The sequence below is a fragment of the Montipora foliosa genome, chromosome 3 (genome assembly GCF_036669935.1).
Source record: "Montipora foliosa isolate CH-2021 chromosome 3, ASM3666993v2, whole genome shotgun sequence".
NCBI classification, from domain to species: domain Eukaryota; kingdom Metazoa; phylum Cnidaria; class Anthozoa; order Scleractinia; family Acroporidae; genus Montipora; species Montipora foliosa.
This window is the reverse complement of record NC_090871.1, coordinates 31518393-31545311: the sequence shown is the minus strand read 5'-3', so window position 1 is coordinate 31545311 and position 26919 is coordinate 31518393. Positions and strand designations below refer to the sequence as shown.

Sequence of the window (26919 nt, the reverse complement as noted above, 5' to 3'; positions counted from 1 at the left end):
TAGCAGAAAAATCACCCTTTTATTCCAATCTTATCGTTTCCTTTACAACGACGGCCTCGTTCAGGAGCGCCAATAAGTTTTAAATATAACCTTAATATTTAAATTATTTTACAATAACGATGAAAACGCACCCAAGATATGGCCTTAAAAAATTAGATTTGTTTTTTTCCAATAAACTATATGAAAGCGAAGAATTTTGGAATTAAATTTAAGAAGCCGCTTCCGACAAACGCCACAGAGCGGTTTTCAGTAAAGAACGAGGGAGTTTCGAGAAAGCCTATCATAGGACACAACCATTCACCTAATGCTAGATAAAGTGACAAGAAAATGGCGCGAAATGTGGGAAGAGTGTCAAAAAGGGGAAATGGCGGGAAAATGTCGAACGCCTGTAAGTCGGTTTGCGTTGAGAACGCTCTTTGGGTTAAACGAAATGGAAAAATGGCAGAAGCGACCACACATTCACTCAAGCGCGAAAAGGTGACACAAACCATACTCGTGAAGTACAATTGAACGAGTCTAAAAAGAATTGAGCGACCGAGAAGCATTAGCTGAAAACCGCCCTGTTAAGAAGTGGAGAGAATAATTTAATCATCGGACAAGTCTATAGTCACTGGAGGTTTCTTTGAAGGAGACGTATAAGATCCAGAACTGTCCAAACTCTTTTTCACCACATTGTCTAGCTGAGACGGACTTTGAAGATTTCGATGTTCTTTCTTGAACAAACTCGTTAGGAAGTGATCGTTGATTTTTTCGCTCTCAAGTCTTTGATGTGCTCTATTGTGTTGTCTACAGTATCGCATGAATTCTTCATGCTGCGCTAACATATGCTGCTGCTGATGCTGCGAATGATACTTGGTCTGTTGACTTAACAGCAGCTGTTGCTGCAATTGTCGATCCATCGGTGTAGAACCAAGCCCGTGGACATGCGCTAGCTCCTCAGGAAAAATGCCGCGCGCGCTGTTACCATGGAGATGTGTCAATTCTGGATGTTGCCATAGAGACGGATGATTTCTCCAAGCAGTGAGTCCCGGATGTTGAAGATAAGCTTGGTCAATGTTTGACAAATTAGCTGCAGCGTGTAGATTCTGCAGGTGCTGTTGTTGTTCGTGTGGGTGGATATGAAAGTGCGTGTGAAGGTGCGAGTGCGAGTGGTGTTGAGGTCCGTAATATTGAAGATCCGATACAGGATCAGTTGCGAGAACGCGTCCTGAGCCTCCTTTGACAAGGGCCTCGTGGCCCGGGCTCCTCGAATCAAAAGCACCCTGTTCTAGTGCTCGTCCTTGCCCCTGGAGATAAGAGATCGCAGGGACGTGATGAGCTGCCGACTGTAATTGAGCCATTCGATACGGTGCATACCACTGCTCGAAACCTTCGGCATACTTGGCCGCACTTTCGCGGGATGAAACGCCGCCAGGTATAATCCCGACACCAGGAAACATGTGAAATGGCGGCATCCTGTAATCCACGCCCACACCTTGGGGTAGAAATCCAGGTATGGGAATTCCCTGGGGTGACATACCCGGTGGGAGATTTGGTGGGTACAAATGGTACTGTCCTCCGGCCATCATACGCAGTGATGATTCGTAGTGTGACGTAATCGTAGCCGGTGTATCGTATGGTGATTTGCTGGCACTTGAACGAATTTGAGCGACGTCGGATGACAAAGACTCGTTTGCCTAGAAAACAATAAACACCGTCAAGCGAGAGCAATTGCACTTGTTTTGATTCTTATCAAAGTTTCATTAGATATCTTAGTACTACGAATTGGGTTTGCAAATGTGCACGATTAAGGTGTAGTGCGTCTGTTAGAAAAGATAGTAAACTAGTTGCTTGGCAACGGGCGGAAGGGAAAGCGAAAAGTCAGAGTCCCAGACTCCTTGTCCTGCCTATGACTCTAATGTATCAGTTGTCTCCTCGTCCGTTGAAGCAATTAGTTTACCAATTGGATTTATTAAATGAGTAGCTCCGTGAGCGGGCAAGATGAACCAAATAAGCCATAAACATACATCTTTTGTTATGGAAATTCATTGCAGAAATTTGCATTCAAAACCTTTTGCTTTTTTTAAATATATGATTGATTTTATCCCGACGCACGCACGTGTTTTTGAAACTCCGAACTGACTTATTCCGCGCTATGATTGGCTACCCGAGCGGGCAAGATTGAGCTATTTTGCCCGCTCGGGATTTCTCGCTTGGTCCCTCAAGATCAAGGATCATTTTTTGGTGTTTTATCCTACATAATAAATCCTTCAGTGACCAAGCTTGTTCGGTCAAGATGGCTGGATATTGGTCTCGTTCTTTTTTTTCGTGTTTATGGATCTCGACGCCTAAACACGCAAAAAAAAAGAACTTACCGATATCCATCTTGACCTCTTGCTTGGTCAATAACACATATTTATTAAACACATTATTTGTGTCATGAAGCGGGAAAGACTAAAAGGAGAACCCACTGGATAATAATAAGCACCTATAAAGATTTTCGGAAGGCAGGCGACACAAACTGTGACAAAGAGGGAAATTGAGGCGAAGCAAGAGGGATTGCCAGACTTCATGGTTCATACCAAAAAGTTACAATCTCTTTGGATACGAAGTTGCTTCAGCGGTGGTTCTTTTTACAAAACTACAGAGCGACATCAGCCAGACCTTGCTGCAATTTACCCTGACCTCGCCGTAGAATTACCTCGACACCATTAATGCTCGTATTGCGTTCATTTCACTTGCCAGAAAGCTACAATTCTGTTCAAAGCAATTTTTTTTATTTCCAATACTCAACTGTAAGCTTGAAAACACACCTCAGTTTTTGTCGACGACTCTTTGGAAGAGGTAGCTTCCCGAGGAGTCGGCTCCTTCTTCGGTTTTTCGGGATGTACGAAGATGACGTCAGTGCGAACGCAACTTTGTCCTTCTTCGTCGGAAATCACTCGCTTAAAATTGGCGGGAAGAAGACCAGGAGCCTCCAGTCGACTCCCGACTGGAGAGCAGGAGCGGTTACTAGCTGCATCATCGTTATTGTTGCTGCTATTGCTACACACACTGCTGGCCTCGTGATCGGGTACTACACTATCTCTACCACCGGTGGTGCTACTGGTGTCACTTGCATTGTCATTTCCATCCTCGTCTGAATCCTAAAGGGGAGGTAGCAAGTAGCAAAACACTTGATATCAGACAATTACACACTTGTTGAAGAAAGGGAACGTTACAATCGTATAGCATAATGCTACAGACAATACGGCACCCAACAGCTTCAATTAGCCAGTATCAAAAATACCATAATACTCTTTGTTTGTCCCTCCAGATTTTGTATAAGCATTGTTTCATGTTTCTCTTGGGACCATTTTAAGTCCCAAGAGAAAATATAAACAATGCTTATGCAAAATTTTGAGGGACAAACAAAGAGCCTCATCGTATTCTGGATACTGGCTAATAGAGCAAATAGGCTAACTCAATGTTACACCGAAGTCTCCCAGGGATAAGATTCTTTGTCTATTGTATTTACATTATGATGCACCATTCACATTTAAATGATATGGAAATACTTGGAACAAATGTTCTATTCCCAGAGTGTTTGAATTGGGTACAGCTTTGAGTTAGCCGGCGATTTGGTCTTTTTGACAGACAAAGTGGTCGTTTCCATTTTACCTGTGCGGGGGATTTCTTTCTCTTGTCTGCTGTTTCGCCTGGTGATTGATCACGTTGACGCTTCTTGCCCTTTTTCAATTTGCCCTACAAAGGAGCAAATTTCATTTTAGAATTGTAGGTTCAAATCCTCAACGTCCAACGACACCATCTCGACAAGCATAACTTTTCTCGCAAGAATTTTCAAATCAACTTGAAACATCAAGGCGATCCTTGCGTCCCGAAAAGTAACGAATTCGACGCATAATGAATTTTGATCAAACTTACCAAGTTTCAATGGACGAAATTGATACATTTATGAAATGCATCATACATTGTACTGCGGGTAGCCCGTAGGTATGAAATCAAGTGCAACTGTGCCTCGACGCAGTAGTAAATTGCGCTCATAACTGCGAGGCAACACAGTTTCACTTGATTTCTTACCAAGTTTCGCTCAAGTCTACTACGCTAAAAGGTTGGAGTTTTAGACTAAACGCAATTGTTCATTTGTAAATGCTGGAAAACGCTCAAATGTGCGCCCCATTTCGAGTCACAATTCGCCTTCGTCTTCTCTCGGTTTGTCTGGGTCGAAAATGGAGCTGTGACGAGTTTAAGGAGTCCGCGACTTTAGTTTAACATATCAAAGCAATAAAAATTGGTTGCAGCTTTCCAGAAGAAAAGGAGCGACCATAGGACAAATAATTAAGAGCTTTCAGTTCCGCACTCATCCTTACAAATATGAGTTTCTCCCCACTAATTTCTTCGCTACACTAAGCCGACTTTGGCATCTTTTCAATTATCCAAACGAAATCCAAACCGTATGTCCAAAGAATGTGTTTTCAACGAAACACAAAACTTATGTTTTGGCAAAAAATGGAAAAATATTTGTCTGTTTGTTTGCTTTTTGTAAAGGTAATTCAAACTACGCTTTTTAAGCTTCGCCGCATGGGAAAGTTCTAAAACACGCGGTTTGTCTTATAAACCGCTCATAAGACAAACCGCAAAGTTTATCATACCTTTTTCAGTTTGTCCTTTCCTCCACTGCTTCCTGTGCTCGAAGTACTTCCGCTCGATGGCGAAGGAGCCTTCGTGATCTTCGTCAATCTTCGGCCTCCTACCGTAGATTCACCGATCACACCTGCAACAATACGACTTCCAGTAAGAGGCAGAAATATTCTGTTTTACGACACTCGCATATTAAGACCCCAAAATGTCGTCGCCTGCCCCAACATAGAGGGTAAAAAGGTTACGACATTTCTGGGGAAGGAGACGGGTTTATCGAAATCCTCGAAATCGAAAAACCTTCCAGACGCAGAAAAGTATTTTAACATAACGCTTGTTCTTAAAGCTAGTCTCGTAGTTTATTATAAAATTACAGGCAAAATTTGCAGCAAGGTTTCAAGATTAGAAACGACAGCATTCAGTTTTTGCCTTTTTTTTTTTGACTGGCAGTCACTCTAGGATTTGTGACGGTAAACTATGATGATTGCTGAACAGTCATACTAAGATTCAATTAACTCATCTTGTACAGCATACCAAACGCATCACCGAAAGCTAAAAGTCAGTATAGGTTTCTCTGCATCAGCTACAGTACAGGGGCAGCAACCCTTACGAGATTTGATTTACCTTCAACAGGACTAGCAGCTTTGGTTCGTCCAGACCGTAGTGTTGTTTGCACGGGAGGTATCGCCCTTCGACTGCGTAACGCCAATTTTCCATTCACCAGGTAGCCATCTTCATCTCTCCGTTGATTCTCGACAACAACTTTAAACATATACGGCGGAGGTTCGCGAGTTTCATCTGTGACGGGAAGTTTGCCGTATTTTTTGTAGTAAATCCTGCAATCGTCGCATAATATGACCTTGTTTTGGCTGCCATGATGCCAGCTACGCGATTCGGTTGAATAACAATGGCGACAGCAATATAACCTATGGGACAAAAACTGCGTCAAAAACGTGGAACGGTTTTTACAGTAAACCGCACTAATTCAGGGAATTTTAAGGAACCAAAAAAACATATTTCAGATTTGTAATATCTTGCCGAAAACGTATTCGTTTATTGCTGTATCCTTGACCCAGCCAAAAACAAAATTCTAAAAAAAAAAACATTATTTTTCAGACTTCCCAAGCATTGTTTGAGGAAGAATCTACTGAAGTGAAACTAAAAACTCGCAAGGTCCACATTTCTCAATCATACAATTTCTCATTTTGTTGACCTCTTTTAGTTACTTGCATTGTTTTCAAGTTGGCGGTCACTGGTAACGAAAGATGACAAATCACTACAATCGATTCCTCCTCCACTGCAATCAATGACTGTGCAAGGAATCCTTACAAAATACCAACAAAACAGTGTTCTTGCTATGTAAATGGCAAGATTTTCCCTGAACACATTGAAAACCCGTATTTCTTGCGCCCAAGATCGCTATAGCTTTTCTGTGTTATAGCTAAAAACAAAGCCGACCCTTTCAGATTAACCCATCCTAAAGAACGTGTTCGCATTCGGCGAAGGGATGCCAAAGGTGCTGAACGACTGAAAAGCAATAATACACTTGTCAGTATCTACCTTAAGTCTCTATCACTATCATCGCTGTCATAATCGTCTTCGCTGCAGGAACTGAGGTCGACTGCGTAAAAAAGAAGAAAAAGAAAGCTATAAGTTAATTCTCCATATACACAAGATCGTGAGATCGCAAACAAGATCTTTCGCGTTACAGCGCCTCACAAAAAAAAGGCCTCTCTTCCAGTGCTAGTTAAGCTGCACGAAACCACCAACAGAATCTCCGAACAAGATAGCGACGCAGGCGTGATGGTGGCCATTGGCGGAACTTACCAAATTCACTAACAATGCTTTTGGATGATCTGGGAAGTGCTTTTCGTCGGAGAACATTGTGTCTGCGGCGTCTGTGCGGCCTTGAGCTTAGAGCTGAGGGTGTCTTTTTCCATGTGTAATAATACTCCACCAGATCCCCCTGTAGGAACACAACCAATCATAACGCAGATGTATCAATTTCACATTTTGTTCAAAGTTGCCTGTGATTGCTCCAAAACATCCGATTTTATCGCTAGATTTTACTAGTAGCGCAGCTCCGAAGGCACGTACGCGCGCGCCGCACCACGGTATAGAAAATATGGTAACCCATCGATGCGATAAATTTTGGTTTTGGTTTTGGTTATGACGTCATCGTACGACCGTCCGTCAACTTTTTATGTAAATGTCGCACCGCTGGAACCCTTGGGTTTTTCTTACGGGAAGTTGAATATCCAGCGCATTGTATTTAACAGGCTAAAAAGAGAAAGAGAGAGAATTTGGCGCGAGATGTCTCAGCCAACCATAGTAATAAAATAACCAAAAACAACAGAAATCACTTAAGACAACTTTGTGCGAAAGAAAACTGCAAGAGCACATCTAAGGCACCTATACGAGAAAAAACATTGCTATCGGAAAAGTAACGTTATATCTAAGAGGTTTTACCGTTTCTTTATGGGGAAGAAGTTCCTTCTTAATCTTGTAAAAGTTCTTTCCATATTGTCTCAGTCCCTTCACAAACTTTTTCTGCAAGGAAAAGAAATGGCAACATATTAACAATATATCGAGACGCCACTACAGGCTAGCGTTTCTGGACAAAATGACGCGCGCTGTGATTGGCTAAGAGCAGCTACGCGCTAGGGCGTTATTCTCCAATAGTGCCCACGGGCCGATTATGGATTATGCAAATTGGTTTTTTCTTCTTTAGCACCGTACAACTTTATAACCTCGATCGGTCGTTACAAAATCTCTAACCTCGGCCTAGCTGCAAGGCCTCAGTTTGAAATTTTGCTGTAACGACCACACTCTCGGGCGGTTATTAAGTCGTTCACATTGGCGGCTAGTTGGGAGAAAATATTCTCGTATTGGGCGTACTCCCGAGGCGATGAAGCCATAGACTAAATTACATTTTCTCCCAATCCCGCCAATATAATTCGGTATTGGCGTCTTAAAATCGCAATTCGTTTTGCATCGCGATCCCTCCATTACAAACATAAATAAAGCTCTAAAAATATCAGGTCTTGCCAGATCAACATATCAATTCTCAGACATTATGGTCAACAGAAAGGTCAACCGTCAACTGCTGTTGCTTATTTTTACACACCCTTAAATTCTTGAAAACATTATGAAAATTAAATTTACCGCTTGGTCTGAAGATCTCCATAAGTTAACGTGCAAAAATATCGAAATAAATATAATCGAACGTGATCTGAACTTGCAGCGATAGCAGTGATTTTGGAGCTTCCGTGAGGAAACCATCTGTGGATGTTCAGGTCTTAAATCCAAAATTTAGGTGGTATCCCTGGGGTTTTCCTTGAAGACAAGCCGGAAAGTGACGATGAAGAAATTGGAAGTAGGAGGGAAACGCCCGCCGCAGCTATTAACAATAAACATTTTTTTCCTTTGACCTTACAAAGTCACGCAAATTGGAACCCTTACCGTTTCATCCTCCGACCATTTCTTCTCCAGTTCCTTGGGGTAAGGTTTCTTGACCAAAGCTTGCAGAGCCTTTGCCGCATCATAATTATTCTGATGAAGCTAAAACCAAGCACACACACCTTGTTATGTATGCAAAAAAGACCCATAGAGTACAAGGTAATTAACTTATTTATCGCCATGGCATTATTTTTCGAATATAGTTTGTTGGCAATGTGTCAATGCACGTCTTCATCACAACAGGTGAAACCTCTTAGTATTCTTGGCCAACAAGGCCAATTGTGATCACGAACTATTGTTCACATCTCAAAACGCTTGTTTGTTTATTAACACTGTGGACATTTTAACAACCTGAACATTGTTCACAAAGAGTACAAAATGCAGTCTCAAGAAATAATTATTGTTGATTGCTAAGCAATGAAAAACCTATTTGAAGGATATATGTAGGAAATACACTTGATGATCTTACCACTTGAAGAGCATTGCTGGTTGTTGCATCCTGAGATACAGCCCTGTAACCATCTTCTGGTGAACCACCACTGCACATACCAGCATACTGTGCAATGCTCCTGGCAAAAACAGACCCAAGGAATCAAATACATTGGACATGTCCTTTAACACTCTTCGCACCAAAAAGATGCTTTCTTGCTTAAGTACACAAATAATGGTGTACCAAAACAGTTCAATTCCATGTCAACACAACAGCATCGTTTCTTTACAAACTAAACCCTTTATCCAAAAGAAATACTGTTTTGAAAACTGTTTATCACACTCACAAGTGACATACCAGTATTACTTGAAAATGATACAATAGGTTGCAAAATTGGTGGGACACTCCCGTTAAAAACACCTTTTCTATCTTTCAATACCCACTGTTTTCCTAGAATTCCAACTCTTCCTACTTCCCCCCTCCCTCTCCCCATTTCAATGTTGACTGTTCAAGTTTTTAGCATTATTTTGCATCACTAGTAAAACTGATAAGGAAGGGGGGGGGGGGGGGTTGCAGTGAGTGAGATAATAGGTAAATTAATAATGCCTCAAGAAGTGTCTCCATTAACTCTGCAACCTGTTGAAATCTGTTTTTGTTTTACTTACAGGGAAACCACATTCAAGTCAAGGCTACTGCCTAAGAAGATCTTTCTGGAGCCCTTGGGGCTTCCAACATTAAAATTAGTAACCAGAGTCATTTTTTCCAGAGCCGTGTTCTAATAAATTAATTAAAAGTGAGGATGAATCACCTTGTGATAAGTTAGGTGCCCATTCGGGATACTCGTTCAGAAATGTGGTCACCTACGCTCCCAAGTAAGGTTCCCCAGGTGACCGGGCGGCCATTAGGCAGGAGCCTTGCAAGTTCATGTACTTTCAACTAAATCAAGCCTTTGAAGCTTTGGCCCTCACAAGCAAAATCATTTCAAGACAGTGAACCCTTCATGATTGACTGTGAATTGCAGCCATCAAAAGCCAGACCCAAATTGACAGTACTTGTAGTTCACTTCACCAGACAAGTAAAAAAATTCACTGAGATGAAAGGTAAGAAAAAAAAAAACAACATGCCATGAACCTTCACTAGTCTGAGATTTTGGCATTTCAAGGCCTTCACGGATGTGGCTAGAACACATTTTGTCTCCCACATTGTTTGGACCACACTGGCTTCCTCTTGTCCTCAAATTTATTAGGTCAAGGTGGACTTAAAATCAAATCAAGGTCGCACTACTATCTCTAAATATTACATTAACATTCCTCTGCCTAAAGCTCACCTTGCAGCACGCAGGTACATCATGAGCTCATAGTCCTCCAAACAAGGGCTCCAAACCTGAAATAGTTTTAACCTTCTTTTAACATAACAAATACAAGAGTACACAACTATAAATAGAGTTAATGCTGTCACATCATCATTCCAGGGAAAGTGGACCATTATTTTAATATTATTGCTTCCACCAATAGGGAAGCTGCATGTTCAGTTACCATTATTACTCATAAAATATATTAATTATTAAAATAAACTCATTGACTCATGAATCACCCCGCTCTGACAAGTAAATCACCTGGTGTTAGACAGAGTAAAATCTACTAGGGAGTCAATGGATTAATTAACAATTATTCGCCGAAGTCGAAGTGATTATCGGTGAATATTCACCGAGACGAAGTCGAGGTGAATATTCACCGATAATCACTGAGCCTGAGGCGAATAATTGTTTTAGTATAAATACACAGGTGATTATTTCAAAATAGAGAAAAAAAACATTTCAACGCGAAATTATCTTCACTTACAGTGGCAAAACGACTACTAGCAGCCATTTTGTCCGTCGAGGTGATTATCGGCTGATAATCCGAGATAGCGAGCCAATGAGAGCGTGCGATTTTTTATAATCACCTGTGTGTTTATACTAATAAATAATAATAACTGTTGATAATATTATGACAGGTACTGGTCATCCCCGTAAATGTAAGCCAGAGCATACTAAGGCCCTGGCTAAACTAGGAAACATTGCTGCGGATGCAAATGTTTCACAGTTTACATGCAGCCACATGAGAAACGTGTTGCAAAAACAAATTTTGTTGTTTTGAAAACAAAAATATGTTCTCGCTGCCCAGACAAAAACTTCGTTTCAACAACATGTGTCCCAGTTTAGCCCCCTGCGAAACATTGTTGACTAGTTTTCAGTGCTGCTCATCAAAACATGTTTCCTAGCAACAATCAAAAGAGAAGGCAAAGGTGGACATGAAGGTGCAGAGAATCTTAACAGCAGACTTGTGTCAAAGAAAAGCAAAAGGACATAGCAAACAACAATAGAAACATGAAGAGATCCAACTTCTGAATACTTTGTATTTATGTGGTTTTTTGCTGATGTCAGAAAAATGAGATAACAAGGGCAAATCCGCAGCTGCTAATTCAGTTACACACCAATTTTTATCCTTCTTTTCAGCGAAACCCTCATTTCCTATTGGCTGAGGTTGACAGGGACAGCTTATAAAGAGATAAACATTCAGTCCCAGATCTCTCCCAAGGAGGGAATCCTACTTATGCATGTGCATACTACATTACAGTTTTGATCCTGCGACCTCCTCCCACACAGTAGTCCAATGCTCAACCAACTGAGCGAACTGGTCAGAAGTGTATCCTAATTTTGCCACTTGAGGAGCAAACCACTTTTGTTGCTCCCAACAGTTTAAATAGCCACCTAGGAATTTGTTTCTGCAAGAATAGTTCCTAGCTGAGCCAGGCCCTAAATCCCACATCTAACTCAAAGTGCAAACTCAAAGTTAACTATTACCAGATATTCTCTTGGTTTTTCCATCTCCTCTGATAATCCACTAGCAGGAAAAGAGCAACATTCTGGGAGGGTAGCCTTGAAAAATAAACAGGTCACTTTGTTATTAATATGGGAATTATTCCCAGGTTGAAAGCTAAATATTGAGAGCATTCATTTGTCAACTAAACAAATAGCCCTGCTAATTGGCATTTATCTCCTGTGAAACACCCCTAGTTGAAAGCAAGATCAAATTTGAAGAGGAGATATTATTTGCTGCAAAATTCAAAGTTTGTATAGTGTGATGCTTGCTTTTGAAATAAATACACAATTGAATGGGAGGTTGACAGTTTTAACGAAGGATTTAAAACAGTGTCAATGGCTTCCTCTTATTTCTCTTCCACTGTTCTCATCATTCTAAATGAGGCATGTAACTTTTGTAAACACACTGCTTCCAGTATAAACAGAAAATTACACATACTACCCCAGCATTGTTTGTCTCATCACATCAGGGTCAGGAAAGCCATCTCAATATTAATTTGCATAATGCAACACAGAGACCAAGCGCAATAGGAGGGCACTTGGCTTTCAGGTCCAAAAGCCACCTACGCTGTATGACCTGTTAATGCATTGGCTTGCAGTGGCCACTAAAAATCCAATGCACCACACACTTTGTAAACAGCGGTCTGGCTGTCTCCATTCAGATGGGTTTTGACACTTCTACATATTTGAATTATTTATTTCCACACACAGCTACAAACAATAAACTACAGTAGTCAAACAATTTTACCCTAGGGACTTGAGGCAACATAAATTAAATTTTGTTTTTAAATTCCCACCTGATGACTGCCTCCCACTCTTATTTCGCCTTTGGTATTAGCTAAACGTCTGAAAGTAAAAATTCACATACTCACATACATCAACTTTTTTTGCACTGTTTTGCCAACAGTTAATTAAAATCATCTACAAATGCATCACAGAGAATACAATATTGGCAATATTTCAAATCCTAATGTAATAAAATGCTACCTTTTATGAATTTCTCAAGATATTTCAGGGCAGGAAAAAAACTGAGGTCCCAATGTTTAAGACAGGTACATTCTACCTATGAATCACTTGCATCTACATTGTAATGTTAAGATGGATTCACCTCAAAGAAACAGTCAAACTGAGAGCCTTAAACAATTGTCAACATGCATTAATTAGGTCACATGATCATGCATGACATGTGACCAGTGATGAAGCAATGTGGGCAGGACCCTGCAGCATTAGCCAGGTTTGAGAGCTTGGTGACAATGGCAGAGAGGCTAAATTATATTAAAACTCTCAAAGAACAAAGTTCGACTTTCTTCCTGTGGGGTTGATTCAGCTCAACAACCAACAATCAAAATGCACACAACAAAGAAATAGGAACTTTTTGAATTATTATACATTACATACATGTTGCATGATTAAGAAAAAGATTAGAAAAAAATTGTATTTGTCTTATCAATACCTGGTTTCTGGGTTGTAGCCAAGCACATAGAAAAATGCATCATCTTTCTCTATGTATCCTTTTACGGAGTCTATCTCGACAAACGGCCTGACCTTGCACTTTCCCCTAAGACAAAAAGAAACTCTTAACATCACAAATCCACAAAATAATGACAAAGAATCTTGTTGCAAACGAAAGATGTCCTTTACATTTATTTTAAAAAATATTTCATAGCAGGGGGTAATTTACAACATGGGCTACATCCACTTCTTTGTAAAATTTGATTGATTACTAGGAATGCATGCCACCCATTTTCTTTTTTTTCCCCGCTTGTAGTGAAAATTTCAAATCAAAGAAAAAATATTCTACTTCCTCTTGCACCTAATATAGCTCTAGAATAGAGTGCTTAAAATTTATATCCAGGGGCTTCAAGCCTATAATCTCTTTAACATCACAGACCACTACTCACTTGATTGCAGATGCAGGGTATTCATCTGTAGCATCTGAAATAAACAATTCACGCTCTTTGACAGCCACATCTTCCAAGATGTGATCACCTGAACCTAAAACTAAGGAAGTGAGACAATCAGCTGTGCCGAGTTTCTTCCTGGTGATTTTGACTTTAAAATTGAAATTCTTTTATATGCAAAAATTTCAATATTAATGACAGTAGCCTGACAAAAGATCTGCAGGTGGTTCGAAAAGCTTTTATATCTCTAAATGTTACCGTACCATTTTCAGCGTTTCTATCCTGTACTAGCAGTTGGTAAACAGATTCCGGAACCTCTGATGGGCGGTAATACCATCTGACAACCACAACTTGTGAGTCACGTTTACTCTAGACAAAAATCACCATTAATAAAGTTAAGTTTGATAAAACTTCTGATTACCATATATTAGACTACAAACCAAAATATTTCATAATTTCTTTCACAGAACACCATTCTGGAAGAAGAAATGTACAATGCAATATTTTTATTTCAATTCTTCAAAAACTTTATCGACAGTTTAATAAGTGCATGGGGACAATAAAGAACTGACAAATGACTTGCAAAACAAACCATTCCCAAATAATCCTTCTCAAACATTCACATCACTTTATTTAAAATGGAGACTTTTCTGTTTTTCTCTTAATAATTTCCAACTCATATGCATGTTGCAGGGCATACATCTTCAAACAAGAACAAAAATACTTTATAAGAGCCTAAATTCAAACTTGATAATCCATCCACAATTGCGGTGAAATTTAAAAATGCCACAGAATAAAGCTGCTTTTTATGTGTTTGATATCAAAGATTTTCAATTTCAATTTTTCAAGGCAGTGTGCTTTTTATTTCATTTATCATTCATTTCACATATCAAAGTTTCTGACATTGGTTTGCATACATTGTTATTACAATAAGGTGCCAAAGGGATCTCCAGTACAATTTGCTAAATAATCAAATTACAGAAAATTCTTATAAATAATGTAAGCTGTTCTTAGGTTCACTAACACAGCCACAAAGACAATCTTAGAAAGAACATTCCTTGACAGTAATTTATTGCAATCTTATCATAACATCGGTGAGCATTTCCACACCCTTTATAAGAATATACCTTTTTGAAATTGTCAAAGATAAAGGGGAAACGAAAGACAAAATACATAATCAATGCTCCAAGCATTTATTTTTACCTTGGAACAAAAAAATAACAAAGAACAAGTTTCTGTATTTTTCAGTAATAAACTAAGTGGAATCAAAGTATAATTTTGAGGAAATTGTGCTGAATCTAATCTTGGAAAGATTAATCATAAATCCAGACATCAAGACCCAAAAACAAAGCAAAACTTGAGAAAACAAAAATATGAAGTGCAAAAAGAATTGTAACATACTTAAAAATTTAGAATCTACAAAAATTGTTGCGGTAATAAACATAACATATCTTTGATTGCTTTGTTACCATACAGGGAAAAAATAGGAAATAAATATCTGACCGAAGAAATGGGAAAAAATTGAATCTGGGTACCGAGATGCTTATGAACGAGGTAATCTTCACAAGCTTTATATACACATATATATTTATATACACATATATATGTACATGTATATGTATATGTATATGTATATATTATATATATATATATATATATATATAAACAGCGAAATTGAAACAGTTCATCATAATTCCCAATAACCAAACCAATTTAGCGACGCTTCGGGAAACAAAAAGATAAATAAACTCCTACAAGCCACCAGAAGTCTACAAGCAAAAGGCAAAACAATAGATTTACACAAAAATCAAATCTCACCGGGCGAAATTCTTTGATGGCGCATATAAAATATGGCACGTCTGGTCTCTGACTATCAATATACACACAATCTGCGAAAGAAACGGGCGTAAAATTAAATTATTTTACCTGATGTAGCCTAGCAATAACTGAACTACTAAAATAAATCGGCCATGTTTGTTTTGATGTTTCGCTGTGTTTGTTTCAAATTGTTTTTTTCAAGCATTTGACCAAAAAAGCCACAAATTGACGAGATAGTTTTTCAGTTTCTTCGGCCGTTTTTTAATGTTTGTTATTTAAGCATTGCCATGAGGAAAAACCGCTGTAATTGGAAGTAAATCTTCCAACAAGTAAAACGACTTCCAGCACAAAGGCAAACATTAGAATGCAAATTTACAAATTGCACGAGCCAAAGAGCACATTGTTTAGTTGAAAGAACACTTTTCGCAATGGATCACAAAAGATTTTCATAAAGCGACTGAACAAGAAAAAGAAAACAAATCAATCATGAAATCTCTTTGATCCAAAACCAAACAAATTTCAAGAGCCAATACTTTTCTCGCCAAGAGCTTGAAAATTCTCAATAAAATAGTATTTTTCATTTTCACCCTGTATTAATTACAGGTAATTATTCTAATGGTACAAACAACCATATCAACTTGAATTCGAACGGCGTTTTGACATGAGAACGAATTTTATCTCTGAATATATGTTTTCGCCTACCTCCGGGCTCGTAATAAACATTTTCATCGGAAGTGTATGTCAACACGGACGGTTCGTTTGCCTCCATTTTTGTCTTGCAGGTCAATTTCTTTCCCTTATGCTCAGCTCGCTTGTCGTCTGAACTCGCCATGCTGTTTAACTCCGAAGCAGTTTCACTTCTTCCTCCCATCGTCATTGCCGTTTTCCAATAACAGTTTTACTCTCAAGTAGCAGCAAGTCGAAGGACGAAGCGTGCCGACGAAGAGAAAGTCTTCGAAGCTACAACACGTTTAAGTTTGTTTATTTGCCTCGGCGGGTGAACAAAATTGTTAGCTTCTCCTCGTGTCAGTTCTTTTCCAAAAGTGATGTATGCCTACACATGTGACAAGCCAAAAAAAATTATCGTTCTTCACAGAGCTTGATACCGTACCCCTGCCTTATAATTGATATGCTACAATAAGCTTGAACGCTTCTTTCAACACCTCGCGACTAACACCCCATAAATGTAATTTTTAATTTATTCAGACAATTAACTTCACAATAGACACGCTCGCACGACAGGAAATTTTAAATCTGTCCAATCCTAAAATCTATTTACCTTCAATCCTGGCCCCACGTCAAAGTCAACTCCATAAACTTATTCTTCTTTTAATTCCTTGGTTCTTAGAAGCCTTTTTGGAATCACCAAAATCGAGTACCTTGCGGTTTCTGCTTGAATAAATTCTGTATATAAAGTGAATGACACCAAAGAAACCACATTAGAAATCAATTGACGGCTTTTACCTTTCACTTTCCACTAGTGGACGAACTGGAATTGAGAGTTACCAGAAGCCAAAGCAAACTTGCCCCGAGATTAACATCCTGTAGGGCGATAACAACTCTTGCCTATCGTCAAAAGACGACAGCCTCACTGACATATTCTAAAACCATTGTTTGGAGACAACTGTCCACAGAAAGCCATTCACCGCCTTAAACCGAACAATTTCCCACCCGAATCGACCCCACAAGTAAACTACACGACCTGCGACTACATACGCTAGTTGAAATAACCATGTTTTGCTTTTCTTGCTATTCTTGTAGCTCGTAACTTTTTCAAAACAGAAAAGTAAACAAGCTAACCGTACGATTTAAGATCTTCCATTTGATCGTGTTTGAAAACCCAACAAAAACACTGGCAAACAACGCAAACCTCCATCCGCCCACAGAACGTCGCCGTTACTTGCCCGTCAGCGAATGCTTGTCTAATTTAAGAAGAAAATTCGCATATAATAGCACTGTTCTGTTTTTCATGTGTTGTAAATATAATATATTATTAACATGAGAGATGTGGACGATTATTGTCTCAAAAACGATTACACTTCAACGGTGAAATGTCTTGTCTAAACGAAAATATTCTCCACGCCAGAATGAGCACGCGGTGGAGTGTCTAAAATTTGCAAAAACAAGGCTTGGAGAAGAAATAAGAAAATTCAACGAAATAGAACTTCCTTTTACACCAACAAAAACCATTTAACCATTTAAATCGAGAAGAACGGAAATTTGCAGAGTCAAATAAGGCCATTTCAAAAGCGACATGCACGCCTTTACGAGATAACATGGATCAATCCACAGCTAAAATTCAAGTTAAAATTGGACGAGCAGAACAGCAACAACTTACCCCTAGCAAAGGAAAAGCTCTTTCCGTCAACTCAATGCATAAACCGCACAATTTAGCTGTTTAGATGAGCAAAGAGGGCAAGAGAAAATTGAACAAACCGAGACCAGATGCTTCCTTTGTCGAATGTGATTGGCGAAATCAGCATCAAGCACAACAAGCAGTGCTGTGATTGGTTGGCAGATTCTCAAATGTGTGAACCCTGTCATTTCACCTGCGAGCTTTTTATGATTGAAGAGTTAAGTACATGTCACGGTTATTTCAACTACTTACAATTCTAATCCCGGCGCTAAACTCCTCAAACAAAATGCAATCCTTCCAAAGCATTTGCGATTAAATGAAATGGATTCAAGACATTTTTGTGCTCCGATTTTATCACAGAAAGACGTTTCGTTTCATTACTCACTTCCGATAGGAATTTGAAATACCTTGAAATAAATTATAAGTTTTGCTGATAAGGATCACAAGAGTGCATTTTGTAAACACTTTTTTCTCGTGTCAATCACACATTCACACTTGAAATCGCCACCTCAACACCAACATATACCTGGAATGGATATGACAACTTAGTCATCATTCGCTCTTGCAAAAAACCACAAGGCAAAAATAATGCGATTACAAGATTCCGTCGTAATGCAAGGCCTGGGAAATGACACAAATCCCTCCAAACTTCAACAATGTCATAAATATACATTTCGTTATTGTTACACTAAAATATCAACACAACGTAGGAAATATGAACAAGGCTGGCGACAACCAGTAAACATTCCGAAAAATTGTGGAAAAATTACGAACATAAACAGCAATAATAACTTTAACTCTGCGAAGAGGTTGCCTGACAACTAAATTATCAATTTTGCGATTGCTGTTTGAAAAGATCACCTCTCGTCATCGCTATGTAGGGGGTTTCCAAGCAGGGTGTATGAACATACTAGTATTCCACTTCATTTCTTTCCATTGGCGTCCGTGTATACATTCCAAAGTAACTACTTTTTCCCAATTTTGCAACTAGGAACACGCCACAAAGATCAAACGAACTAACGGATGGAATATGCGAAAATATCCTTTAGACAGACATAACACCTTTTCAAACAATTCTGGAGCATTCCTTTTAATATAACCAGTTTCTTTTTAAAGTACAGTATCGCCATCATTTTGATTGTGTTCATCTCGACCTTCCTTATCTAAAGCAATCAAAAACGATTTTTTGCCAAAAAATAACGTGACTCGATGCATGTTTAAATTGTTCTTTAGAGAGTGAAATAGACGGGGGGAATTGCTTTCCATAAAATAAACATTGTTTGGGATTTAAAAGTATTTATACAGCTTCTTTAAAATCTGGAAGCATGTGATATTCGCTTGGCGTCAACGCTAGTGTAGATGGTCGCGGGGTCAAAAAAATTGACACGAAATAAAAGCTGCGATTACGACACACATTAGTGCTATGAGTTGTATGCTGAATTATCAAGAACATTTGTAAAATTAAATTGAACCCCAAGTCTTGCCACAATGGGATTGCATCCAATACGATCTACGTGAGACATTTTTCATATCCTGTCACAGCCAGTTATATCAGCCACTCTGCTTACGATCCAATGACCTTCTGATGTTTGTGGTTAAATCTTGCATGTCATCTTGTGTTGACCGATATTCGCGCAGACATATTCTCGAAAAGAAAAACAACACAACTAGCTTTGATTTATCCAAAATACAGATTATTCCACCGCTGAATATTTTCTGCCTAGGCATTCCCCAAATGAATGAAAGAAGGCCATCAGCAAGCGCTTGAGCTAATACTGAATTATCGTAATATCCTAATCAAATAGTTCAGTTTATAAATGCCGTATGACGTGCAAGCCGCATTATCTGATTACACGATAACTTTAAATTTACCTTTCCTTTGTAAAGGCTACACTTGGCTTCGGTAATATCTTCGCAGCCTAAACGACTATAGTTTCTGGCATCCTGTCACTGAAGGTCTTAAACCCTGGTTCAAAATGAAATTATTGCTAATTACAAAAGCATTTAGGAAATATAAGCACGACCAAATAGACATCTGAATACATTACAGGCATACCGATTTAATTTCTACTAATTAAACATTCATCAACATCGAACGGAGTCCTTGGCAAGTTTTCATGTAAAATCTAAACTGTAGTGGAGATCAAAGCAAGGAGATTGTTCCATTGAATAAACATATACTGACTGCAATTCATATCTTGTATTAACTAACACCATGCTAAAGTACACATGTTAATGCTATTCACAACAGTTCCGTTTGATATAACCTTTGGTAACTCTTGACCGTATGCACATTTCTTTAGAAATTTCCTCTTACAAAACTGATAGGCCAAAACACAACAACCGTGCAAGAGATTTTCGTTCTTTCATGGAAAGCTCTACGGTAAAATTTGATAGTTTGAGTGCGGTCCGATCGGCGAGGTGCTCACGGCATTCGACCCCGAAGGAACATTCCTTTTTAGATCGCCTACACAAACCCAAATCCCGAACAAATCACATTGATAGCATGAGAGGAAAGAAAATGAATGAACACTTTCTTGACAAAAAGATTTACCTTGGCTGACAGAAAGGGACATTCGCCAACACAAAGATCGCACGGTGTTTATCGCCCAAAGATCAGCAATTGCATTCTCGATATCACACACATTTGGGCCACTTATATGGGTCCCTTGGGATTAGTTATTCTTAGTGGATAATCGTTTTACCGGAAGTGGTCAAACTTGTAACCCACATTGCCATCGCTACGGTGAAATAACCAATCAGTTCTTCCTTTCCACTTTCTATCTTCTCAGAAAGCGAAAACAACACTGCAGTTTAATTTCAAACTCTCAAACAGAACAGAAAATTGAAAACAAATTTGAAAAGTTATCAACTTATGCACACGCGGCGGGTACAAAACTATAAACAATGAAAATTGGCGTAACAAAGAGTACACTCTCAAAGCAACTCTCGTTCTCAAGCAAAAGGCGCGCTCCAAGTCAGAAATATTTCATAATATGCCTTTTCGTTGACTAACTTACCGATATTCAAGTCCCTTAAAGAACTTCTGTCCGCTTTTCTGGACGAGTGTGCAATTCAGCGATGGATTACCGACAGCTGTGCGGTACAATGATGTCGAAAACAGCTGCCGAACGCTCGGTGGATTTGCAGATCGTGTTGATTTTTCAAAGAAACAATCTTGGTCAGTATTTGCAAATTAAGGCGACTTGTTTTGAAATATCCCCGTTTTTATAAAATCATCAAAGTAAGAAGAGCTCTTTCTATAATTTTAACTTCAAGAGCAAAATGTTACATGTCGGATACTAACAGCTAGAGCTGACTCTATATCACAGTTTCTGAATAATAATAATAATAATAATAATAATAATAATAATGACATTTTGCACATTCAGTAAGTTTACCTGAGAACAGCTAATCTTGGAATTGCTGCTTCATTGTTCCAGGTCTTGTTTCGACAGGCAAGGTTCACCCCTCCAAGTTTGTGGTAATTTATGCATGATGTATTTTATATCTTTATCCCAAATTATACAAGCGTTTAATTAGCTATTGTTTTGAAACAAATATTCTCTGAATGTGTCACGATTGTGTACACAGGCGTTTTTCGACGCAAATAAAAGGATTGTGTTTAAGACGAGTTTCCCATGCGATACATATTCCTTTAGGTGTTGAAGGCTGGAAAGGGTTTGCCATGTTTTAGACCCAAGAATGATGAAATTTCGCCGCTATGAAAGAATTTATTAGTACCTTCTTGAGAAAAGAAGCTTGACTTTTCAAAACGTTGTTAAATAGCTCGCTACTTGTCGGTCTGTGGTGTAAAAGGTCTTCTTTTTTCGATCTGCGATGGCAGCTTCGACGAACTCCTATTTGCAAAAAGGTTTTTACCCTTCAATGTATACCCGTTTTTCCGTTGCTTTCATAAATATCAGAAATATGACTTGATTAGGAGAAGAACTTCTCTTAATCTCTCAGTGGTTACCTGGGGGACACAAAATTTTCACAAACTATCCAACGTAAATAATATTAATATCTCATCCTCCGCTAGCGGAAGATGGCAGAAAATACAAAACACACAGGTAAAAATAAATGAAATTCAAATGGAATGGAAAGAAGATACTCGAAACTGTAATGGCAATTAAGCCAAGTTGATTTGCTTCCTGTGAACTGCAAAGACCCCGCGCAATATTTCCCTAAGGATTGGTTACGGAATACACAGTAAACAGTCTTTGAACCATACTATAACATAGAAGAGTACTTCAGGAAATCGCTGCTCAATAGCTTTCACTTCAAATGGTTGTACTTATCTTGCAGGCAAATTCGGAGCCCCCTGCCACTAAACACAAAAGCAGCTGAGACGCCGCGAGAAAAAACTTACCTCCGATTTCAATGGATTTTATCCAAGGTTTAAAACATGCAAGCAGGTATACTGACAGCGAGACAGAACTAATGGTTGAGCCTTATTCAGGGTTGTATAGATGGGAAATAACGCGTTGAGGGCACAGTCTTCGAATAATCCGCCAGCAGGGCACTCTTACCAAAAGACAGTAGTCGAGACGGTTTTTTAAGCGTTTCAGTTTCACTGATAGTGATACATGTCAAAGATTTGCTACATGTACGTACTGACAAACATTGATACGTATGTATGTGTGACTATGTGGAGGAGAGATTTCGTTTCGCTGGAAAATGAATATCTTAAGGAAACGTAAAAGTTGCTTGATTGGATCGGGTATTCGATATTGGTTAAATGTGGAAAGTTTTGCAGAGAATTTAGGATTCAGCTGGAATATGAGAGAGCCCTGAAATGACTTCCGCAACAATCCGGAAATCGGACTGAGGGATTACAGATAAGTAAGACCCAGAGATTCCATTGTTCAACATCAAGCCATTCCTTATTTAAAACATTTCATCACATGTCTTAACATACGGGGGAAAAAGCAAGACTGCCTGTTACGACCACAGAGAAAAGGTGGTTACCTGACGGAAAGCAAAGTACAAAACAATTAGGATAGTGAACAGTAGTTTCACTGAGATAAGTAAACATAACGTCAAAAGGTGAAGATGATATTTTGAGTCGAAAGGTATGTTGTTTGATGACCGCAATCTTTCGTCCCAGCTGTCAGACATTATTCAACACAAGTTTATTGCTGTCAGTCGTGAGATAACGAGCACGTGGGGTGCATGTAGGTCACGCGACGTCACAGTTAGTGTCACGCATGATCCATAGTCGTTGAGAGAAGAATGTCATATTTATAATTATAATAATAATAATAATATTTACGGCAATAATAGTAATAATAATACGTCATTGTGGGGCTTTGGCCTCAACTAGTCAGTGTGAAATCTCAAATGATGATTCTTCTTTACACAACTGGCCTCGGTTGTTCAAAAGGTGGATAACGCTATCCGCTATCTAGCGGATGAACACTAGCAAAACCAAATGAATAGTGAATGATTTATCCCGTGGATAGCAATATCCACCCTTCGATCAACTGGGACCTGGTTGCCACTTCCGTTTAAAAAAAAGTGAAATTAAGATGGAACTGTTATGAAACTGTTTCCATACAAAATCAGAGCAAACTCATTGCGGAATGACCTTGTACCTTTGCCTGTTGAAATCTTTCTCAAACAATTTGCCTGTGCTTCGAATACTGAACACATACTTCTTCGGGGCTCAAATTTTCAGCATAAAAGTCAGATAAATTCGATTTTCATACCGATTTCTTTCACTGTTTACCACCACCACCTACATACGAGGAATTTCTGACATAATCTTTAATCTTTAATCTTTAATCTTTATTTATTTTAACACGGTAATGGCCACATGAATCGCAGATGACGGAGTAGAATACAAAACGTAAAAAGAAAACCGAAGAAAAATGAAAAAAGGAAAACGATCGCCTGATGTGAAGGAATCCGCAATCCAGCAAATGCGAGACTTTGGAATTCGGAATCCAGAGCGAGGAATCCGGAATCATACAATGTCTGGAATCCAGAATCCACAGATTTCAATGGAATCCAGGATCCAGTTCGGTGGAACCCATGAATCCACGGGTGTTAACCATTTAGCCAAAAAATCCACGTGGAATGATGATCGTTCCATAAAGGTAAGCGATTTTCCGAATTTAATTAATGACCAACGGGATTAGAATTACTACTCGGCATTCCATCCTGCATATTTACTCGATCTTGCGAGAAACTGACCTGGAAACGGAACGGTTCTCGCAAATGGTAAGGGCATTTCCCGAATTCCATTCCGAACGGGAAAAGGCGACTACCCCTGGAGGTTGTCCACAATTTCCGAAAGGTTTTTCCGGAAAATTGCCTTTCCATTTGACCTCAAACCGAAATTTCCGGATTTTTTGGCTAATTGGTAAGCACCCTTAAGACTCGGGATATCCATGGGTTGGGATCTTGAAATCCGGGGGCCACCTGGATTCCTTTACGTACCTGGTGATAACGAGCCTGAAAACGAGGAAAGGTAAGTAGCCAGGAATGCCTCAAGATGCAATAACTCTTTTATTTTGCGTTTGCAGTTGCAAATGGCAATGTATGAGAAAGAACCGGCGAAACCAATATGACTATCAGTAAATATATACTCGATATTCTAAAGGAGCAAAAAGCTTCTTACATGAAAAAAGATCAATTCCCACAAATGCGTTTTTTTTTTGTTTTCAAATAACCGTTTGTCAAACTGCGTGGTCTAATTGGCTGAATGCACTCAGGTGATCCACACGGGAAACAATAATGTCAGCCATTTGAATAATTGCGTGTCACACAAAATTCAGTTACGGTACGCAATGACTTTTGTGTGAATGTTGGCCTTTGAGTTTTGTATTTTACGATGACTGTCATAGTAGCATCTCACTTCGCATTTGGTCAGTACCAGCTGCCTTTGTGTTTCCTTATTTTTATAAGCCAGGTCGTTTTTTATTGGTTTATCGCGTTCCTCAAAGAATCTAGAGAGTCTTTCTTAACATTTTTAGGTCGTTAACGTTAGGTCGACCTGAGATTAATGGACTTTGAGTGGAAAAGGGTGGAGGTTTTGAAAGTGCTGGGATAGTTCAAGTGCATGAAAAGTTTGCACAAAGAGAACCCTTGTTAGTAGAGATTTAATTATTGGTTCAAAGGAAGGAAAGACTAGACGGGTGAAGTAAGTGCTAAAATACTGTTAAGCAAGTCCCGTTTTGCCGTTGCCTTGGAGGTTATTCTGCAAACATGGGTAAAATTTGATTTGCTTCCATTTGCAGCAAAAAAAAAAAAATAATGATTGTGTAAACGTCGCACAATCTGGCATAGTGACAGCTTCCTTCAGGGCGATTTGACGTCAAATATTTCGTGCGTGCAACTTTCTTTTGGCTTCGTACCTTGGTGTCGTCATTGCGTCACGAAGTTGAGGGAGTTCCATTCATTTCAACAACGAGTGAGGTGTTAAATTTTGACCTCAATCTGACACAAATGCTATTATTTTACAAAAGCGGAAAAGATATTGTAATGGCTTTCGTCGGCAGGAAACGCAAATCTAAGGGAAACAATTTATTCAACAACGATTTTTCGCTGCTGGTTACCAAAACTACCAGCCTTTTAAATATAAATAGTTCCTTTTTGCGATCAATATCACAAGGAATACTGAGCCCTATATTCCTATGTCAATTAAGTTTAACATTGGAAAAACAATACCAATATTACGGAGATAAACGGATGATTGTTAACAGACTTTAAAACGCACGCGCGTTCATCCCGCGCGATGATCACACGTGATGACGATGACTACTCAAGCAAATGTGGCACCTGGAGATAGCGCAAAGAAGTGTAAGGCTCAGCCAAACAGGCGCACTTTCTATTTTGTGTCATGGTTACTGTTTTAACTTGTCTGTATCTTAAAAACTGCTCAAAAAACCATAAAAGAAAATACGGGTGTCGTATGTTCATGTGATAATCCGGTGATGCCGGAGCCACCGATAAGTAGAGACCACAGCAAGACCTGTAGATCTGGATAATTCGCTTTTGTCTTGCACAACTTTTTGTAAGGAGGTCTTAGCCGCTTTTATAAACAGAATCAATTTTAAATGAAGTCTAATACGGAATAAAGCGTTATGAAGGTTTTCAGCATTTGTACGAAGTCCGTAGCAGAATTTTGCGTGACCTCACAAGAATACCAGCTGACAAACTGGAGCCGACCCGCTTTCATACTTCTGGTAAACAATATAAGTTTAAAGCTGCTAAGGGTAAACGGAAATGTGTATCCATGATTGAATCATTGTTTTTCCTGAGAATTCTCACATCATTGATCACGATTAGAGTCTTCTCTAGTTTAGTTCAAAGACTTTATACAGCAACGTTAAGACGCCCAGAGGCAAATGTCGTATTTATAGAGTATTTAGAGAAGCAAGTGATACGTGCGTTGATAAGTGGAGTACAGAACCCGTGCGTATGACCTCCCACTTAGTCTTTTGTTCTTCCTCAACTGTCAGCACCATCATCCGTCTTTCTAACACGTAAAAACAAATTGGCTGCTGCAAATGCGCCTCAGTTGTGAAAAAAATTGTTACCCAACCCAAAAAACCCAAGAAAGTACTTATTTGTTCTGAAATGCGGTCATAAATGTCCCAAACGCGCTTGACCTTGCCAAGTGACCTCAATATTATGTATTTACACAAATTTGACCGATAATCTTGAATACTCTGTTAAAAGCTGTTCAGGCGCGATGTGTCGCCACGACACTGACGAAAACACCCGTTGTCACCACAAACGTCACAGTTATCTGGATTCGCTAAAAAAACCTTGTCCTCTCTTGATTGAAGAACGATTGAACGTATAATCACATGCAATTGCGAACACATTTGAAAACCTTCGGCTCAAACTGTTTTCGCATAGAACCCGTGATACAATAACATAAACTTAAATCTAATCTGGGTAGATTCATCCCTAATCTGACCCTAGACTGTCGACCTCTTGAAAGATTATGTTTGAAACAAATGAAAGCTTAGGTGCATTCCATCTTATCCAAAGAATTCCATTCAGCGCCACACATATTTCCTTTACCCATAGTTTCTAAAACCGATAAACGGCATTTGTGACAAGAAGAAGTACTTGTATGTAAACTGGGACAACTGAGAGGTGAAACGGGCTACTCGTTTTCTCAATCCGTCTTGGCCCTTTGTGTTAAAGATTAGCAATGCAATCGTGCCCCCTTAATCAGCATTACATCAGTGAGAGTGAAATGCCTGGTGTAGTCCCAAGCCGAGAGAAAGGTTTTTCGGGAGTTTTATGAAACTACGTAACCGCAACCTAGAACGGTCAACATTTCTAGTAGATAGTTACAGTTTTTATGCTTAAGTTATATCATTTCCTCACCTTACGATGCCCAAGAAGACGACGGCAAAATTTAGCTGTGATATCTTGTGCTACTTGAGCCATGTAATGCGAATATGAGTGTCTACAATTGAGGACCAAGAATGGCAGTTGCCATAAGAGGTCA

The 26919-nt window shown here is 39.1% G+C and overlaps 1 protein-coding gene across 6 annotated transcripts in view; it reads right to left on the bottom strand.

Annotated features, from left to right (window-relative positions):
- LOC137997280 (arginine-glutamic acid dipeptide repeats protein-like) overlaps positions 1-26919 on the bottom strand; it is a 27562-nt gene continuing 643 nt past the window's right edge. Inside the window, exons 2-22 of one of the 6 annotated variants that reach the window (XM_068843180.1) lie at positions 26796-26919; positions 19317-19410; positions 16368-16492; positions 15791-16142; positions 15089-15159; positions 13534-13639; positions 13271-13370; positions 12823-12927; positions 12167-12215; positions 11352-11426; positions 9834-9889; positions 8546-8645; positions 8080-8178; positions 7087-7167; positions 6445-6583; positions 6178-6238; positions 5242-5543; positions 4632-4753; positions 3640-3723; positions 2793-3125; positions 1-1676 (exon numbers count right to left, since the gene is read on the bottom strand). The exon at positions 26796-26919 is cut by the window's right edge and continues 18 nt beyond it. In XM_068843180.1, the coding sequence (XP_068699281.1) occupies positions 585-1676; positions 2793-3125; positions 3640-3723; positions 4632-4753; positions 5242-5543; positions 6178-6238; positions 6445-6583; positions 7087-7167; positions 8080-8178; positions 8546-8645; positions 9834-9889; positions 11352-11426; positions 12167-12215; positions 12823-12927; positions 13271-13370; positions 13534-13639; positions 15089-15159; positions 15791-15965 (3150 nt within the window). In that variant the 5' untranslated portion in view covers positions 15966-16142; positions 16368-16492; positions 19317-19410; positions 26796-26919 and the 3' untranslated portion in view covers positions 1-584. Of the gene's footprint in view, positions 1677-2792; positions 3126-3639; positions 3724-4631; positions 4754-5241; positions 5544-6177; positions 6239-6444; positions 6584-7086; positions 7168-8079; positions 8179-8545; positions 8646-9833; positions 9890-11351; positions 11427-12166; positions 12216-12822; positions 12928-13270; positions 13371-13533; positions 13640-15088; positions 15160-15790; positions 16143-16367; positions 16493-17426; positions 17554-19316; positions 19411-19998; positions 20112-20845; positions 20913-26795 lie in introns of those variants that run through there. The other 5 variants (XM_068843181.1, XM_068843178.1, XM_068843179.1 and 2 more) reach the window with 5 other exon arrangements.